The sequence below is a fragment of the Necator americanus genome, chromosome II, assembly GCF_031761385.1.
Source record: "Necator americanus strain Aroian chromosome II, whole genome shotgun sequence".
NCBI lineage: Eukaryota > Metazoa > Nematoda > Chromadorea > Rhabditida > Ancylostomatidae > Necator > Necator americanus.
The window spans coordinates 32,166,234-32,184,551 of record NC_087372.1 but is presented as its reverse complement, the minus strand read 5'-3'; the positions used below and the strand labels follow the sequence as shown (position 1 = coordinate 32,184,551).

Sequence of the window (18,318 nt, the reverse complement as noted above, 5' to 3'; positions counted from 1 at the left end):
ATGGATCGTTTCACTGTGGCAGGTAAGGAGAAGTTTTCGTTGGCCAGTAGATGCCAATAAATGAATCTATAAAGGAGACCATAGGGGAAAACCTAGGAAGAGTTTATTCACTCTTCACAATATTTCCGTTTTAGGAGTCTTGCCTCAAGTACAATCTTATTATAAGATTGGCGACTCTATGGCTGGTCTAATCCAAACAATTTTTATTTCATTTTTTATGATTGGTTCACCAATAAGCGGCTATCTTGGAGACAGGTTTGGAATTTATTGCAGCAATTTTTTTTCCAATGCCATATCCAATTCCGTGCTTTACAGATTCAATCGAAAATTCATTATAATTGTTGGAATTGCCATATGGCTTGTTGCAGTAGTTGCTTCCAGTTTTGTTCCTGCTAACGTAAGTTCATTTCTTTACTGAATTTACAAATTTATCAAGGAAAAATTCATGGAGCCATATATTGGTGAAAACAAAATAACAATAGTAAGTAAATAAAAATAAAAATAAGCAAAATAGTAAGTAATTAGCAACGAAATACCCATCAAGGAAAAAGAATAAAGAAAAAGAAGAAAAAGAAAGAGGAAAAGATAAAGAGTAAAGAAAAACCGAATGCATCCCTCCACCTTCAATATTTGCTGGGTCTTCTTCTGAATTTCAACGCTCTTGCTAATTTTAATTTGTCAATACCTCACATGATTAGGAAGTTCCTGCTGGACATTTGATGGTAGTTTGTCGAATGCCGAAATAACGTTGGTTAGTACATCCCGCGGGTGAGAGCAAAAAAAAAGTGGAAACGCTGAAGAGGGAAAACGATGTGTTACGAACAAATAAAACTCACTCAACACTCAGATCATGGCTGCATCTTTGTCTTGATCTCGACGACGCAACAGCGTAGCGCGTGCGTTGATAGGAAATGCTTAAATTCGTGCGAAGACATCGCGGTCAACAAAGAAACCAAGGTACCAACGATAGCGCTCGATAGTACAGTGAATATAGTCGGGTCAAAACGACATGAATCACGAGTGTAGTTCCGGTGCATTTGCGTACACGCTCGAAACGACGCGGTGGAGGCAGCAGTTAGGGCCGAGGTGGGACCATCGCACATTGGAGCGATGGGTGGTTCCAGCACGCTCCTAACCGCTACGCTCCACCGCCTCGGGAGTTTGATACCGTTTCGACCCTACTATATTCGACGATGCACATTGCACTTTCGATGCAAGCACATGAAGGAACATCAGCAAAAATAATCAACCCAAAAGAAGATAGAAAGAGAGCACTCTCTACAAAAATCTGAATCAAAACTCCTTCTAATAAGTAAAACTAACAAAATAAGGCCCGGCACGGACGAATTCGAATAATGAAAGTAAGAGGATCGAAACGTATATAGTAGGGTCAAAACGACATGAAACACGTACTCAATTGCGTACGCGGCTTTTCTCGAGGCGGTGCGGCGAAGCATAGCGGCAAAGAGCGTGGTGAAACCCTTGCTGGCACCACCCATCGCTGCAGTTTGCGATGGTCCCAACTCGGCTCAAACTGCTACCTCCACCACGCCGTTTCGAGCGCGTACGCACATGCACCGCAACTACGCTCGTGATTCATGTCGTTTTGACCCGACTATATACAGTCGAATCAAAACGACCTGAAGTTTGGTGAAGTGCCCAAGCGGCTATGCTCGATGCGGCACGGGTGAGATGGCGGCCGGGATCGATGTGGGACCATCGCGAGCTTCACTCGGACTGTAACGACTATGAGCGACGCTTCGAACCTAGCCGCTTACGCACCCGTGCAAGGCTACCGGTCGTTTTAACTCGACCACACATTTGGTACTTCTACTATGGATATAATAAGCATATAAAACTGTATGTATATTCATTATCAGAAAGGGGTAAGTGTATTAATTAACACTACTCGGCGATTTTAACTAGTCGTTCTTTTCACTTTTCCTTTCTTGGCAAACCTATGACAAAATTCAGGTCTTGATGAGTTACTTAGAATTTCTGGTTAGCACAGTGTTCTATTCTCTTCAGTGATTAGATACACAAAAACCATGCGATATCGGTTTAGCTTTTCTGGCTGTTCCTCCTTTTTCGTGGAATCGTTGGCATTGGAGAAGCTTCGTATTCAAACATTTGTCCATCAATGATTTCTGATATGTTCACAGGAAGTGCAAGAAGTCGAATGTTTATGCTGTTCTACTTTGCTGTTCCTGTTGGAAGGTTGTTTACTTGTTTACATTTCTTGTTATAACTCCTATTATTTTACTTCTCGAAAAGGGCAGCATTTATCCTAATTCAATTTTGTTTCCGTTTTCTGGTATCGACACCTCCGTTATAGTTGGGTCAGAACGACCTGAACCCTGCTGCAATGGCGTAAGCGGTCGCGCTTGAAGAGACACAAGGGATCTAGCAGTTGCAACGGGTGTGGGACCCTTGCTGGTTGCAGCTGGACCACAGAAATTAGTAGGTTAACCCTCGATGGCAGCCACTTATGCAATTGGAGTAGTCTTCAGATCGTTTTGACACAACTATACGTGTCTCGTGAGGGTTCATGAGAAGGGTTCTCCTTCCAAGCTATCGTAACGCATCCGTCTCTGCGTTTTGTACTTGCACGTACTTTCTCGACACTCTAACCTACTTTTTTCTCTTAGTTGCTTTGGCTTACATGTCATAGATCCTTTTGGATTAATGTTTAGGTTTTACGGCTCCGATTGATTAAATCATTTATTTCGAGAAATAAAGGCGCAAGTGAGTGCCCACCCGCCAACTACATTTTACCCGAAAAAGACATAAATGTGTCATAGAAATTGTCAATAGTTCACAATCGACCTTATAATTGGTGATCATTTCGGTATATTCCTCCTTTTTTTTAAGCGGTCTCGGTTTCGTTGTTGGTTCAACCGTTGCGTCATACATGGGCGCTTGGCAGTGGGGAATACGGCTTACAGCAGTGGCTGGTTAGTTACCAAACAGTGTTACTATGTTTCAAATACAGTTTCCTTTTGTAACGAGAATCTGCAGGAATCATTGCGTTGGCGTTACTGATTCTAATCGTTGACGAACCCCAGCGGGGCGCGGCAGAGAAGTCCGATGATAGACTTCCTTCAAAATCTGGCTCGTATTGGAAAGACGTCAAGACGCTGATGCGCACGTGAGTAAAGTTCTTCCTTTTTCTATCAAAGGCTGCGTATCACAGAATTGATGATGATTGATCTCTTCACAAATAAGTATGGGTGGGAGTTGTTCACGATTTTGACTGTGATCATTTCCCCGCTCCAGTAATCCAGACAACGCGTGCAAAACAACTTTGCGCGATCCGACGCGACTTTTTACGGAGAACAGAACAAGGGCAATCAAAATCTCGTATGTAGTTTGCGAATATAGCAGATTCTGCTTCTTATTTGAACTATAGTCGGGTCAAAACGGCATGAAGAACGGTGCGTTTGCATAAGGGACTGCTCACGAAGCGGCACGGTGGAGATGGCGATGGAACTATCGCGAGCTGCAGGGAAGAATGGTGCTAACAAGGGTCCTCACTCCATTCTACACCGCGAATTTGCGGCGGTCCCAACTCGGTTCCATGTGTTGCTTCCACCGTGCTGTTTCCGGTGCGTACGCAAATGCACCGCAACTACACTCGTGATTCATGTCGTTTTGACCCGACTATATTTGTTGGATAGTTTATGACTAGGATGACGATTTAACTGTTAGCGTTCTATTACCCGCAATAAGGTGCATCGTTGGGGAGACGAAAATCCAAACGGATGCTACACACGCATTTTTCCGAATTTATTCTTGTGCGAAGGGGAGGGGGATAGAGCATAATTCTTATCATGTTCTGGAACTACACTCCTACACTTATTTGCTCATGTAGAGATGTGAACATCGAATATTTCGTAAATTTAAATATGGAAAAAGAAACACTTGAGAGGTCTTGAGTGGAAAATAGAATCGTTTCTAGGCCCACCTTCATTTCGTGCACATGGGCTTACACAACGCTGATATTTGTCACCGGAACCTTGTCCTGGTGGGAACCAACAATCATAAAACATGCCGTAGCATGGAATCAAGGACTCAACGACACCGAACTTTTACCCAATTACAAAAAGGACCAGTGAGCATTCTATTTTTCACTCTAATCCGACTATGGTCACCTCATTGGCACGTATCATGACCCGTGAATCACACATTTACGCAGGATCACTGCGTTCTATTGTGCGTGTAACACATGGTTACACAGCATGACAGCACCAATGAGAAATCAAACTCGGGTTGAAAGTATGTGCTCGTCGGTATCTTGACATTCAAGAAAAAAAAAACTTTTCAGAATTGGACAGATTTTCGGAGGTATCACTACGGTAGCAGGGATCATAGGAGTTTCAGCTGGAACGATTCTCTCCGAGGCTAGTTAAAAAAAAAGTCAATTCTGCGTCGAAACTATACAAGCTCTTTCTCATACGGGTCCCTTTCAGACGCTTCTTAAAGGTCAAGGCATATTCAGACCACTAAAAACTGAACGAGCCCAACCTTTGGTATCTGGACTTGGGTCGCTAATAGCGGCGCCTCTCCTACTTCTAGGATTTCTCTTCGGTCATCAGGACATTCTCATTCTCTGGGCATGTTTTTAGAAATAATAAGAAAATAGCAAAGTTCTCCGTGTGTGAGATTCTCTAAAACTGTGGTGCGTACGATTCATCAGTGACCTTTGTTTACAGGTTCTCTTGTTTTTTGTCGTAACTTTCCTCTCTTTTAACTGGAGTCTCAATGTGGACGTTCTTATGGTGAGTGGACTGTGTTTATGTTTAGTCTGCTCAAGAGTTTTGGTTAACAGTCTATAGTAAGGTCAAAATGACATGAAGCACAGTGCAATTGCGTAAGCGGCAGTGCTAGTAGCAGTGCGGTGGCGCGCAACGGTCAGAATCTAGAGAGGATCCTTGCTAATACCACTCCTCGCTGCTGTTCGCGATGGTCCCACGTCGATTACAAACGCTGTCTCCATCGCGCTGCTTCGAACGCAGCCGCATACGCAAACTGCACCGTCCGTCTGTCGATTTGACCCTACAATAGCGTGGCGCAGTTGACATGACCTCCAACTATTTTGACTGGACGATACATATGCACGTATATTTCTTTCTGATATGTCTACCCTGTGTGTTAAATTAGGGCTTTAGAGTGTTGTTCTCCCATCGATGAGAAGTACGGCGTTCTCCTATTTTATGCTTATCTCCCATCTTTTTGGAGATGCTAGTGGGCCATATATCATTGGAGCGGTAAGTCACAATATGAGAGTCATTTCTTTAGACTGTGAATACCATTATCGATAATGTATTCCTAAGAAAATATAATTGTTGGTGAATTTAGATTTCGGATGCTATTCGTGGTGACGTGAAAACGCCAAAAACGCAGTATATTTCTCTTGTGAAAGCCAGTGCTGTGACTGTGGTTCTATTGTGCATATCTGCCGTATTGTATTTTGTTACATCTGTAACACTTCCCAAGGATCAGGCGAAGTTCAGGAAACAATTAGGTATGTATTTAGAGCATCTGAGCATTCGCTTCCCACAAAAGTATCCGTATCTATTGGAGTGATGAACGAGACAGTTTATAATTACTAAAATAATGTCGTGCAGTCATCTGGTAAGTTAGTTTGTTGTTTTCAAGAGTTCGCCAATTTTCTATTTTTTTCCCGTTCTCATGAATAAACAATCAAAAGTTTCGTTGCAGGTTTAACGGATTGTGACCGGAAGGAAACAGACTCTTCATCGTCGTCCAACGAGAAGCTAAACAGGATTTATATAGATGAGAGCGAACAAGTGTAATATAGTCAAGCACTTGCATCATTATTTTATTTAGTCGGGTCAAAGTGACATGAAGTTCGGTGCGTAAAGTAGGTAAGCGTGAAGTACGTAAGCGCTACGTTTGAAGCGGTGCGGTGTAGCGTAGCGGTTAGATTCGAACGGTGCCCTTGTTAGCGCCACTTATCGTTGCAGTTCGCGATGCTCCCACCTCGATCCCAACCGCTTGTTTCACATTGCCGCTTCAAGGGCAGCTACTACGCATCCAGCTTCATTTCCTTTTGGTCCGACTACAAGTATTAGTTCTCTATTCTAACAATTATAAATACCGCATTATTATGCATATTTCCCACTACTTCTTATGTTCCTCGTTACAACATTATGCATATTGTGTTGGGGCAGCGTAGAGTGTAACCGGGGAGGTGGTGGATCAGGCAGAGAAAGTAAGTGGGCTATCGTGGACATGTCGCTGCTGCCCATGCAAACATAAGAACTAACGGCTGCAAGTAAACGGGTGCGCATTTACATTAGAAATAGTTGTCATACTCATTGTCATGATTTTGGCTTTTTCATACCATTTCATTTTCTTTCACCGTATCATTTTCCTGTTTAAGTTGTAATCTTGCATTTGATAAAAATCAAGAGTTTGAAGGGATATTTTTGTTCCTAACATTAATTTACAAATGATTAACTCTACATTTTTAGCGTCATAAGTTCAATAGTCATGAATAATTTAGCTATATCTGAGCCGTTTCAGCTACGACCACTTCTTGAGAAAAAAAAAGAAAGAGAAAAGAGACAAACTATATCTGCACCCTATACAACTATATTTCACGGTTTCAACGACAGACTGCAGCACATAACAACAAAAGGAAAATCGATTTATTAAGGAATTAATCATCATTGATATGCATATTGTCTATAGCATGTTATTATATCTTTGTATCCACCGCAACTAAAAGAATCTCTTGAAAGAAACAATAAGATGTTAAGCAACACCCATAGGTGCAATAGGGAGAAGCCGGACCCTACTCAGGTGAGGGGGGTTTAGCTCATGGGGTGCAGCTCAAGTGAAGGGGGTCCTTTCGCCCACCGTCCAAAAGTTAAGGGGGTAATTTCGTCAACCGTTTAAAAGTGAAGGAGGTCCCTTCCCCAACCGTTCAAAAGTGAAGGGGTCAGAGCACCGGCTCCGTCTATCACATCTATGGCAACACCCAAACAATACCCTGATAATATAGTAGATAGAAAAGGTCCACAAAAATTCCATTTCTGAATAGGTGGGACTAAAACTTCATCTTCCAATCCAGAAACACTTTGATTTCTGATTATTAACATAGTATTTTCGATAACATTGTTAAAATGTTGCGTCATATGTTTTGAAATCTTCAATATTACAATGAGAAACTATTGCTACAGTTTTAGAGTCATTAATATCCAATAAATAGCTGGCGAACTCCATCATAAGAAATGCATACTCGGCGAACGCAGTTGATAAAGGGACTATAAAAAAGTTTGCTGCTGATTGTGCACTTTTTCGAGCAGAAGACAAGAAAACCCTGAACTCACCCATTTGATCACACATCACACGATCCGTGTAACTCCAAACGTTTTTCGTCATGATCGGACATATTAACAATGTCGCTATTAAGAAGATGATTCGTATAAGGCTGACAATGCTTCTGCCCTAAAAAGGGGATGGAAGAAATATGTTTCAACGTTGTTACTTTTGATTAAAATAACGATATGCAACATGAGGCAGTAATGATTTTTAGAAATATGCACGTATTGCCATGGAATGATAAGTGAAAAGTAGAAGATCGTATAATGAGTGCCAATAAAACTTTCTCGTAGTAGTGGGACCTTGAAAAGACCCTTTATAAATTGAAACACGTGAGGAGATCTAGAAATACCATAAAGTCGGCTCCTTAAAGTGTTATATTATGGACAAGATGATCGCAGAGAGTACAGCGCTCAGTAACATGCGCTTTCCTGTTCGATGAGATGATAGCGGATAATACAATGAAACAGCATGATTCTGTAGAGAAACTCGTACAGATTATAGTCGGATCAAAACGACATGAAGCATGGTGCAGTTGCGTAAGCGGTTGCCCTCGAAGCGATGCGGTTAGGATCGAGTGAGGACCCACTGCTCGTTGCAGCAGTTCGCAATGGTCCCACCTCAATTACCACCGCTTTCTTCGCCTCGCCGCTTCGAGCGCAACCACTTAGGCAGCTGCACCGTGTTTTGTGTCGTTTTGACTCTACTGTATGTTCTGAAAGAAAGATTTCAAAAGATATCAAACATTTCAAGCGCACACTTGGACAGTCAACTCATCACGATAAAGAAATAATGCCATTTTCAATATTTCGGTACTGGAATGAATGAATAAAAACAAAAAACGACAGTAGTCCAGGATTATTCTGTATATACTCACCTTGAGAAGGATAAGTGAAGACATTTTTATGATAAAGGAAACCAGTACTGTAGTGATGGCAACATTCAAAGTACGAGGATCTAAAAACACTTAGTTTAGTGCACTCGTCTGTGTTTCTGCTTTCCCGGACGAACGCGAAGCATTCGCAGAAATTTACACATTATTTCCAGCTGCTGTACAGTTCTTCTGCGAGCATCTGCGCTCCAATCAAACGCGTACCACTATCGTCCGGGTAAACATAAACATCTTCACTCGTATATCAGTTTCAGACATATACTTCCATAGGAATCATTTTACAAAAATATTTACATAAATAAGATGTCGAACACTTACAATTACTATCTTGCCAAACGTGGAACGAAAACACAATAAATAGAGCAAAAATATGTAGCAGTTCGTGGATCGACATCAACAACGCAGATGATTTCATTAGAAGCCCAGGTCTTCGTAGTGATCGGTTGTACAACGTTGCGTACAACAAAAAACATCGGTAGGTGATGCTCATGAGGAAAACTGCTCGAAGTGGGACCTAAAAGAACGTTATTCCAACGATAACGAACAATTAAAAGGGTAAAATGTAGTTGGAGGGGTGCACTTTAACGCGACAGAATCGAACAGTACTGGTACTGTAATGGGAAAGGCGCAAGGGTGCAAAAACGTCCATAGAGCACAAAAACCATTCTTAAGTGAGTGACAAAACGTTTTCCAGTTTGAGAAACATTTGAGTAGTATCTATGATATGTAGGCTAAAGCTACTAAGATAAAAGGAAAACAGAGCTGGAACTACTACTGCGTAAATTTTCCAAACAAGCCTGCCAGAAGTGAATGGCAGAGTCATATCATATATTACTATCAAAGAAAAAAAAAAGAAGCGAAGAAAAGCAATTCACAATCACCAAGCATGCATGCAACAACTTTTATTATTCACATGTTTTCGATTTGTACTTGCAAGTTGGTGGCCCTAAAGAGGTCCGTTGGGTTAGGCTTTATGAAAAATGTTCGGTTTCGTCTGCTTCGTGACATCACGAGGATTTCCACTGGTGGGCAGGGTTGTAGCTTCCACAGCAATTCACGATCCGCAAGCTATTCGTTAAAGGCATCACCCAACGAATCTGAGGTGGTACGGATTTCAGGTGGAGTATTCGTATACGGTTTCGTAGATTATGGAGAGGGGGATGACTGCGTCCATTTTCTTCCCAGTTGCCGTAAAAAACGGCCCGGAAGATATGGCTCCGAGCGTTCCGGCGCGCTACTTTCTACAACGAGTTCGATTGGAGCGCGCTAGCCTTGTGCACGCGCCGCATCTTCCGGGCCTTTTTTTACGGTAATTATAAAGAAATCACCCCCCCCCCCCTCTCCATAATCTACTATCCGTATACGAATACTCCACCTGAAATCCGTACCACCTCAGATTCGTGCGGTGATGCCTTTAAATTCCTACTTGGACATCGATGCAAGTCCCAGCCAAGCGGTAATCAGAGTGAAACCACGAAGAGTCAGCAGGTTGGCAGCAGCCATTAGCAGCAATTGAAACGGTTTAACGGCGAGAACGGTTTCTGTCCTCCATGGACGTTTTTGCGCTCAGACAGCAAGTCGAGTACGCGCCTCATTACAGTACCAGTACTGTTTGATCCTGTCGCGTCAGGCCGCCCTAACTACATTTTGCCTCAATTAAAGTTTAATGCTCCCATGATGTTTCATTTCTAAGACCAATAATTACCGCTAGCGAGATACAACCCGGTCAATACAGCCTGGTGCAATCGGAGCACAGCGATGAGTAAGCGTCTCGGCCCGATAGCAGCCGCTTACGCAGTTGCGCCGTGCTTCAGGTCGTTTTGACCTGACTATAACCGTAGCACTGTAGTAGTCACAGAAGTATATAGTCGGATCAAATCGGTCCGCAGATCTATATTATATTATTCTTAAGTTATTTTGTTGCTTTGTTTATGTTCTGCTTGTGAAACTTGGTTCAAAATTGTATTTATTTCTGTGGTAATGTTCTTCTTTTTGTTTCTTCGCCTACTTTCCCCTTCTTACAAACAAAAAAGAACATTAATATTAGACTAAGTACACAAACAACAATAATGCCATAAATTAAGAGCAATACAGAAAAGTACAGATCTACATAACAAAAGCAGATACAGCAAGCCTAACAAAAACACGAGAAAAGGAACATAAAGCAAAAAAAAAAACAGAAAGAAAGGCAAAAAAATGAAAGCAAGCAAAAGATTCCAGCCAGTAGCGATCCGAGTGACGTCACTTCACGCCACTTTGGCAAATCGTCAAGCAGACCGCTCGCAGGACGCTGCGAGCGGTCGAAAAACGCGTTGCTCCAGCGCGACCGCTCGTGTGGCTACACCCATGCTTCATATCGTTTTGGCCCGACTATACAATAATATCATCTATTAAACTACCTGCACTGTGGCAAACAGCTGACTGGCGCGGAAGATCGAAGGAAATTGATCAGTGGCAGTGTCCTGACGTTTCTGTAACATTTTAGTATTCATCAGCTTTCTGCATGATTTGCGATTAATAAGAAAAAAAAATACTGCTATGAGCAAACACAAAATCATGCTAAGAGATGGTTTTATTTCGTGGTAGGGGCCAATCTTACTGGGCTTCTCAGAGTTCTCCCTTAAAGGACGTTATGATTCCATTCTCGAAAGCAATTTGTTCTTTCCTCCATAATTAAATCAAAATGATCAGCGTCTTTGGCTGGATTTTAGAGGCACAGCATCGGTTTCTTTCTTCTGAGAATGAATGAACTTTTGAATGATTTGTTTTAGTAGTTCAGAAAAACCTTCGAGGCAGCACCCGCGATTAGTCGAATTACTATGAATTATTGTAGAATTATAGGTTGTAGAATCACAAAAAAAAAAGGTTAGGTTAAAAAATAGGTTGTAAACTAAAGACTTATAGAGAAATTGTAAACTTCAGTAAATGTCGAAGACGAATTCACGTACTTCGTATTCGTGATCAAGCGTACATGTATTGATTGAGTAGTGCAAACAGTAACACTCGTCCACATGCGCGCATCTCGAGATTAGCACGACTGATCCGAAATTTCGTGGTCAATGCGCTGCCCTTTCGTGACTTTCCAATGATTTACGTCAGAAAATTTGAAATTCCCTTGTTGACCTTATTTCCATGACTGTTGCATCTAACCATCACCGTAAATGAAAAAATTTATTGAAATTTGGTGTGCTTTTTGAGGTTTCAAACTCAAAACACTAAATCTCAGAAGTATATTCAGAATTGAAATTATTTAAAAAAAAACTTAAGCGGTCTTATGTAGCCATTTTTCCTTTTTTTTACTTCTAAGATCATCAGAGAGAAAAAGATCAAAAAGAAAAATCATCAGAAAAACCTGCTTTGACATAAAAAAAATTTTTGCACTGCCCAACATATTCACTGCACCCATATTAACTAAGAACATGTTCAACCTACCCAACAAAAATTATTGAAAGTTCTTCCAAAGTTATAACGATTCATCCCATTCTCCATACGCTCTAGCCAAGGATCTATAACGCTAGTGCTGATCACTCCATATGTACTGTTCTCAGTGTATATATACGTCCCATTACGAATCATCTAGACGAAATAATGTTTGGAAAGGTTTGATTATAAGAACTTTCTAACTACTCACCTCACTGTTCATCATCAGAAATCTTGTGGCGTTATCTGAGTTCCGATTCCATGAGATATTATTGCGAAAAGAAAAGAAAGTGGAAAAAGCTATTAGAGCAGCAGAAACCACAGCTATAAATATTCCTGGTGAGTATAGAACTATCGCAAGTGGATAGTGAACTTCTCCATTTAGAGGAGTTGGAACACCTGTAAGATATCTTGAATGCTGGAGCAATCAAATCTCTACACTTTCCTTTGCTGTATTTTCTGGTCTATAAAGTTGTAAGTATATATATATGTCAATACTTATGCTTATTTAGGTACAACCGCGGTAGACGTTCGAACTGAAAACGCGCAGAGTGCGTGAGTTCCAGACAGAGGGGAAAAGTCAACTGCTGCTGACGCGTCGCGGTCGCGCAGATGAAGAGGAATGCAATTGCCTGTAACTTGCCTTTTTTCATTCCGTTCAAGTCGCTTGCCAACAATTCGCTGAGGCTGTCACCACGAATCTCAATCCTAGAGTGGGCACCGATCGAATTCTTGTAAAAATTCACGACAACTAAAAAAAAAAACACGCTCTTACTCAGTCGCTTTATGTTTTGTAGTTTACTATGGACTTCAGAAAACTGGAAATGATTATTCTCAGAAACGCTGACAATAAATATGATGAAGGTGTTGCTTTAAAACAATTTCATAGGTTTGACCTTAACCCTTCAAAGTTTGACCATGAAATTGACTACCTATTAGAAAAACGTATAAATGAACTAAACAAGTTGGTTTTTGTACCCAACATGACGCAAAGTTGATGTACGTAATCAAGGGAAAACGTAATCTCTTCCAAAGAAAAAGAAAAAGATTCAATTTCAACTTTTCGCGGTATTATTAGTTAAGGAAAATCACAAATCCCTATAGGAACCATCAATTCTAAGAGAGTGATCTATAGTAGAGTCAAAACGGCATGAAGCACGGGGAACTTGCGCAAGCGGTTGCGCTCGAAGCAGTTTGGAATCGCTTACGCAACTGCACCGTGCTTTATGTCGTTTATACCTTACTATAGCATGATAGTATTAAATTTTGCACTATTTTATGAATTTTTATTTGCACAGAACACATAAAAAACACGAGTGTGCCTTAACAAGAAGTGAAATACGTCCGATGATAGTTTCCGAAGGTAATGCTTCCAAAAATTTTGCCGAACAACGAATTTATGGCGAGTATCTTGTCGAAAACGGGAATTTGACAGATCGTGAACCTGCTTTTGGGGATTTTCGAACTAAAAAAAAAACTCGAGAATGCTTCCCACTGACTGTGACTACAGGCTTGTTTTAAAATAAAAAACCAAGATTGTTTAAAGGGAGCGGGGCAAGGGAAATATCGGGATCTTATCATCAATAGATAGCGGTAGAGGTGTAGGCTCAATTCCCTTTAATGAGCAAGAAAAAGCCATGAGAAACCGCAAACAAAAAATCCGGAAATAAGCGGGAAAAAAACGAAAATACAACTCAAATAAGCGGTAAAAATTGCAACACTCCGTTCTGTCGTTAAACCGTTGCGGATAGCTTTCGTTCTATCACTCCTAATCAGCTGTGGGAAAGTATACGGGGCAGCACATACAAGTATGAGTACTACCTGCACGTGGTGGCTCTGCTTTCGCTAAACGCAATCAGGCGTTCGAGTGTACGCATTGGGAAAGCACGAGCTATAGTCAGGTCAAAACGGCATGAAACGGTGTAGCTGCGTAAGCGGGGCGTTCGAAGCGACACAGTGGGCATAGCGGTTGGAATGATGGTGGAACCATTGCTTGCACTACTCCTTGTTACAGCTCACTATGATCTCACCTCGGTTTTAACCGCTGTCTCCACCGCGCCGCTTTCAGCTACTGCGCAACTGCACCGTGCTTCGTGTCGTTTTGACTCGACTACATATGACCTGCACAGCTATATGGCGCGAGCTACCCCTTGGAAAAACGTGTTTTCGTCCAACACATCGCCAAAGCCCATAACTTGAAACTTCTACTGCCTGAAGGAAACACAGAATTTTCGACAACAAACATTCGTTTCATCACGCTTAACTGCCGAACACTATCGAGTGAACTCCAACAAACCACCCTATCTAAACTTCCACCAGATCTCTCAGCCGTTTGCTGCATAACAGGAAACTACTGTGGGATCGCTGAGGACGTAAACTCTGGGTCGTATGTGCGCACACACCTACAGAAACCGCAGAGGAGAACAACAAGGACCGTTTCTACAATATAATGAACTCGACGAGTTTGTATCTAAGATACCCATCCAGATGGTGGTCTTTGTCGGAGTCAACGCAAATGTGAAAATGGGACTTGAACAACAATCCACTGTGGTAGAGGAATGGGATTATCCAGCGGAACGGACGTCGGATAACAGTAACTCTCTGGTAAAATTATGTGAACAGGTCTTAAGTCCTGACCAAGAACATTCGTCAGTCGGGAGTTCAAAAATCTAGATCTATATCGGACGTCGCATTCGACTCTGACCAGTTATTCTCAGCTTTAGCATTCGGTACTCTGAGAGAAACCGACAAACTCCTCTTCAGAATACTGGCAAGACGCAGGTCTGAAAGACAGAAATGCAGGATGAAATTCTGCCAATCAAATTCTATTCAGACTGGAGTATGGACCAGGAAGAAGCAGATGTTTTCACAAAGTGCATGCAGGACGTCGCAAGGGAACGCTTCCGGTTCCTACGCGGCGGGAAAAGTTTGCCTCAGCATCTGCAGAAACGAAATCCACATGTAATTTTGTGTGCGCCGCTTGCACCATCTGCGATTTCAAACAAAAAAAGTGTCTGAAAAGGAAGTTGCTTCGCTAGCTGCAAAAAGACAGCGAAAACGAATGGACGTCAAGAGCGAACGAGTTTGAAAAGGGGTGGGAAGACAAGAACCAGCGAAAAACCTATGCTTTACTAAAACGGTATAGCAGCAAAATGAAACGATGTTCTCCGGTCCTCAACACTGCCAATGAAGTGGCTGTCGGCCCTTCCAATTTGGAGAAATCACTTTATCCTTCGTCCGGGATTCGTGAGATGGACAAAATCATGCGTTCAATATGTATCGAGGAGAAGATTCCTGTCTCGAGGAGATACGCTGTCATAATTCCCCTTTACGAGAGGTCATTCGTCACGGACCCTAGGAACTACCGAGGGATGTCATGTACAAGGTTTTGGATTGGAGTATACGGCACCGAGTTATTGAATATCTCGATGAAACAACGTGCGACGACCAAGCTGGCTTTCATCCTGACCTATTTACGGTTTGCAGATTTTAATCGTCAGGAGTGATCAAAACCTGACAGCGATATTGGAAGCCAGTGCAGTTACCATTTCTGGACTTTCACACCGCATTCCACTCTCATCGCTTACTTGCTGACATTCACCAATGAACAACTGCTGCTGTTCGAACACAAGAACAGTAGCGAGATCCTTTCTTCAACTCCGCCATCGATAACATCATGCCACGAACAGTCGAGCTGAGCACTGCCGAAATTGTCTTAGCACTATCAGGGTGCCGCTGAACCGATTCTTACGATGCTGTCACATCCGCCGAAAGCAGCACGAGACTTTTATATGTTCTCAAGTTTTCATCGAGTCGCGGTCTGTGGGGTACGTCTACGCTCAAAACGCCAAAGAAGCTGCGAGTGTACATTGCCGCAATTCGCCCAATCACGATGTACAGATCGCAGACTTTGGCAGTACCGTTTATAGTGATGAAGAGGCTTAACTGCACAGAAAGCAGCTGCTTAGACAGCTGCTTTTGCTACTTTCGGCCTAGAGTATGCCACAATAAAGATTTTCATGCGGAAATTGATGTGGTATACCGGATAACAAGCAGAAGGAATTAACATCTTGCACCGTCGTAGGAAGTGGCGACAGATAATCCTCTGCGTTTTTTGTATCACCGAGAAAAGCAGCAGACGGCTTGTCGAACGTATTCCAAGGAGTCTGTCGGGTGTCAATCTGGGAAAACCCCCCTGGCTGTTAGAAGTTCTGGGCTTAGGTGTTGAAAGAGGACCTGAGGACACTCGACGAATTCAGGCAAGACGTCAGGTGTCGCATAATGTGGAATAGTAACGAATGGATAGATTCTGCGCTAACTCTTGCTGAAGATCGAGGATATTGGGCCGAGTTATTTCCAAGGATCACTTGCTTCATTGAGTATGCGGCCAATCTTGTCAGGCGGTAGTATCAGCCCGCCGATTGAACCAGTCAAGCAAGTAACGGTGGGAAGACGGGATCACGCGGAGTAACTTTTCACGCCTTTTTCCGAACAATGAAAGGATATAGAGAAGATCACGGTGATATATATATATATACATACATATATATACATATATATACATATATATATATATATATATATATATATATATATATATATATATATATATATATATATATATATGCCATGACAGCATATTTCCAGATTAGAACTGTCCTGAGACAGAGACTGGAGACTATGAAAAGCCTATTATCACTGATTTGAAGAAGATTTCTATTGTTTTTTTTTCGCTGATAATGAAATATCTTTTCGAAGAACGCGGAATAAACTTACAAAGGTAAAAATAGTACTTGAAGTATTTAAATATCGTCTAAGGTTAGTAAAAAAAAAAGAAGGACGAAGAAACAAGAAAAAAAAACTAGATTAAATGTGCCTCACATCCTTCTTTTAAGAAGTCAAACAACTTTTCTGAAAAATGTGAAAAGGAAGAGTCTTCTCATGTTGGATTTTACGTACATGTTTTTTCGCAACAAACTATGAAACAATCAATACTTGGAAAGAGAAAAAAAAAAGAATGAACGAATATATAGAAAAGATGCATGTTAGATTTGTTAAATCAATTAAATTAGGGAATTCTAGTCATGAGGATTAGAGGAGTATGAACACAATTAAACACAATTAATGCACCTATTAAAGAAGTTAGTCCCTCAACGGTGGAGCGAACACTTTTCCAGGGTTATTTTCTAATCCTCCTTTTCAAGGGTTGTTCCCTAAAGCTTTTTTTGGGAGGGGCGGGGGGAAAGCGGGATGGGTTGTAGTTGTAGCGGTTGTAGTTTACGGGCTAATTACTACCCAAACGTTTTTATTTCTCTGTTGAAATATAGCTCATAAAAGTCGATCGGCGACAGATACGCGAAAAGAAAAGCGTGCTTCGTGATGGGGGTTCGGATTCAGCCGCTTAGCAGCAGAGAGCGAGCGACATGAACGGCGATGTATCCCATCAAAATGGGATAGCGCCCAATGAACATGTAATCTTTGGAGAATTAAACGAGTACAACAGGATGTATCCGAGAGATTATCCCGTAAGACCTCGAGGATTTCTCGTTCTCTAGCTCAGTGATCCCTAGAGAATGAGAATAACCTTCAAGATATCGTACCGAATGTGGAATTCAGCAAAAATTCTCGAAATTCGCATCTCGCATCGCATAGTACTGAGTGCACTCATAATTTCCTTTCCTACCTTCCCGATATTTTTTTTTAGTCAACAACAAAAAAAAATGGAATGAACAATATGGTCAATAGAAAAGTTGGTATTGTTCGTCCATCGATCTGATTAATTATTGTTTCGCATAAGATTTAGGTTGCTGTTAATCAAAATTCTTGCCAATTCCTTTCTTCCTTTTTATTTTTTCCATTTTTATTTTACTTTTTCCTTAATTACTGTGGAAAAAGACTTATGGAACAACCTTATATTAGCAGTGAAAAGGGATTAAATTTTAGAAAAAAAACCTAGAATGTATCAGAAGATAAATTAAATGTTTCAATAACTACTATGGAACCAAAGTAGTAGTTTTAATGTTGTATTGATAAGTTGGTATTTATGGCTGAAAAGGAGAACATCAAATCTGATCTGGACACGTCGCGGTTATCCATGAAAACATAAGATGTTGCATAATTTCTTAGTCATTTCTCACTAAAAAATGTCATTTGTTGGCTATCATATCCAAAGGAAAGAAATAAAAAATAAATAAATGTAAAAAAGCATGAAATTTCACTCACTCTTTTGATTAAAGAAGTAGGTTATTTCTAACAGAAGAATCACGATCGAATTAGCAGCGCTAATTCGTTCTTCATGTATCTTGCGCCTCTCTCCATTGTCTCCACACCTCATTAAAACTCGTATGGTGCGACTTCGAGATACTATCCACAAATTTCTTTTTCTAAAAAACCTGTGCACTTGAGAGAAGGCAGCTCAAAGGGTAGAAAGAAAAGGAAGAAAAATTAAAGCCGAGGGAAAACGTCGCACTCAGTCATCGTCACTTTAATGATTATTTTTTGGCTTTTTGATTGTGTAAAAAACCTACCAGAGCCCTAATGACGCATCGCGACTTTGGTTTCATTTTTTAGAGACAGCATATAACGAAACTGAGGTGAGGGTAAAATGAGTCGTCCTGAAAAACAGCGTGAGAAACGGTGTTTGTTCCTACGAGGTA

At 41.3% G+C, this 18,318-nt stretch overlaps 2 protein-coding genes across 3 annotated transcripts; one reads left to right on the top strand and one right to left on the bottom strand.

The window, feature by feature from the left end:
* On the top strand, positions 1–5,816 carry RB195_020148 (uncharacterized protein; the record flags this gene model as incomplete). 2 transcript variants are annotated; one of them, XM_064188319.1, is made up of 13 exons in its annotated part: positions 1–22; positions 135–255; positions 316–397; positions 2,066–2,217; positions 2,872–2,954; positions 3,019–3,148; positions 3,959–4,111; positions 4,325–4,400; positions 4,470–4,613; positions 4,713–4,778; positions 5,169–5,267; positions 5,359–5,524; positions 5,722–5,816. In XM_064188319.1, the coding sequence occupies 13 exons, from the start codon at positions 1–3 to the stop codon at positions 5,814–5,816; spliced, it is 1,389 nt and encodes a 462-aa protein (XP_064044200.1). The 2 variants fall into 2 exon arrangements, with proteins under 2 accessions (XP_064044200.1, XP_013303284.2); XM_013447830.2 differs by lacking the exons at positions 1–22; positions 135–255; positions 316–397 and having other exon boundaries at positions 2,153–2,217.
* Positions 5,817–7,146: 1,330 nt separating this feature from the next.
* Positions 7,147–17,996, bottom strand: RB195_020147 (uncharacterized protein; the record flags this gene model as incomplete). The annotated part of the gene is made up of 9 exons (XM_064188318.1): positions 7,147–7,292; positions 7,359–7,476; positions 8,228–8,307; positions 8,561–8,756; positions 10,642–10,713; positions 11,675–11,818; positions 11,874–12,061; positions 12,306–12,413; positions 17,885–17,996. 9 exons carry the CDS (start codon positions 17,994–17,996, stop codon positions 7,147–7,149), a joined length of 1,164 nt encoding a protein of 387 aa, XP_064044199.1.
* Between the last annotated feature and the right edge of the window lie 322 nt (positions 17,997–18,318).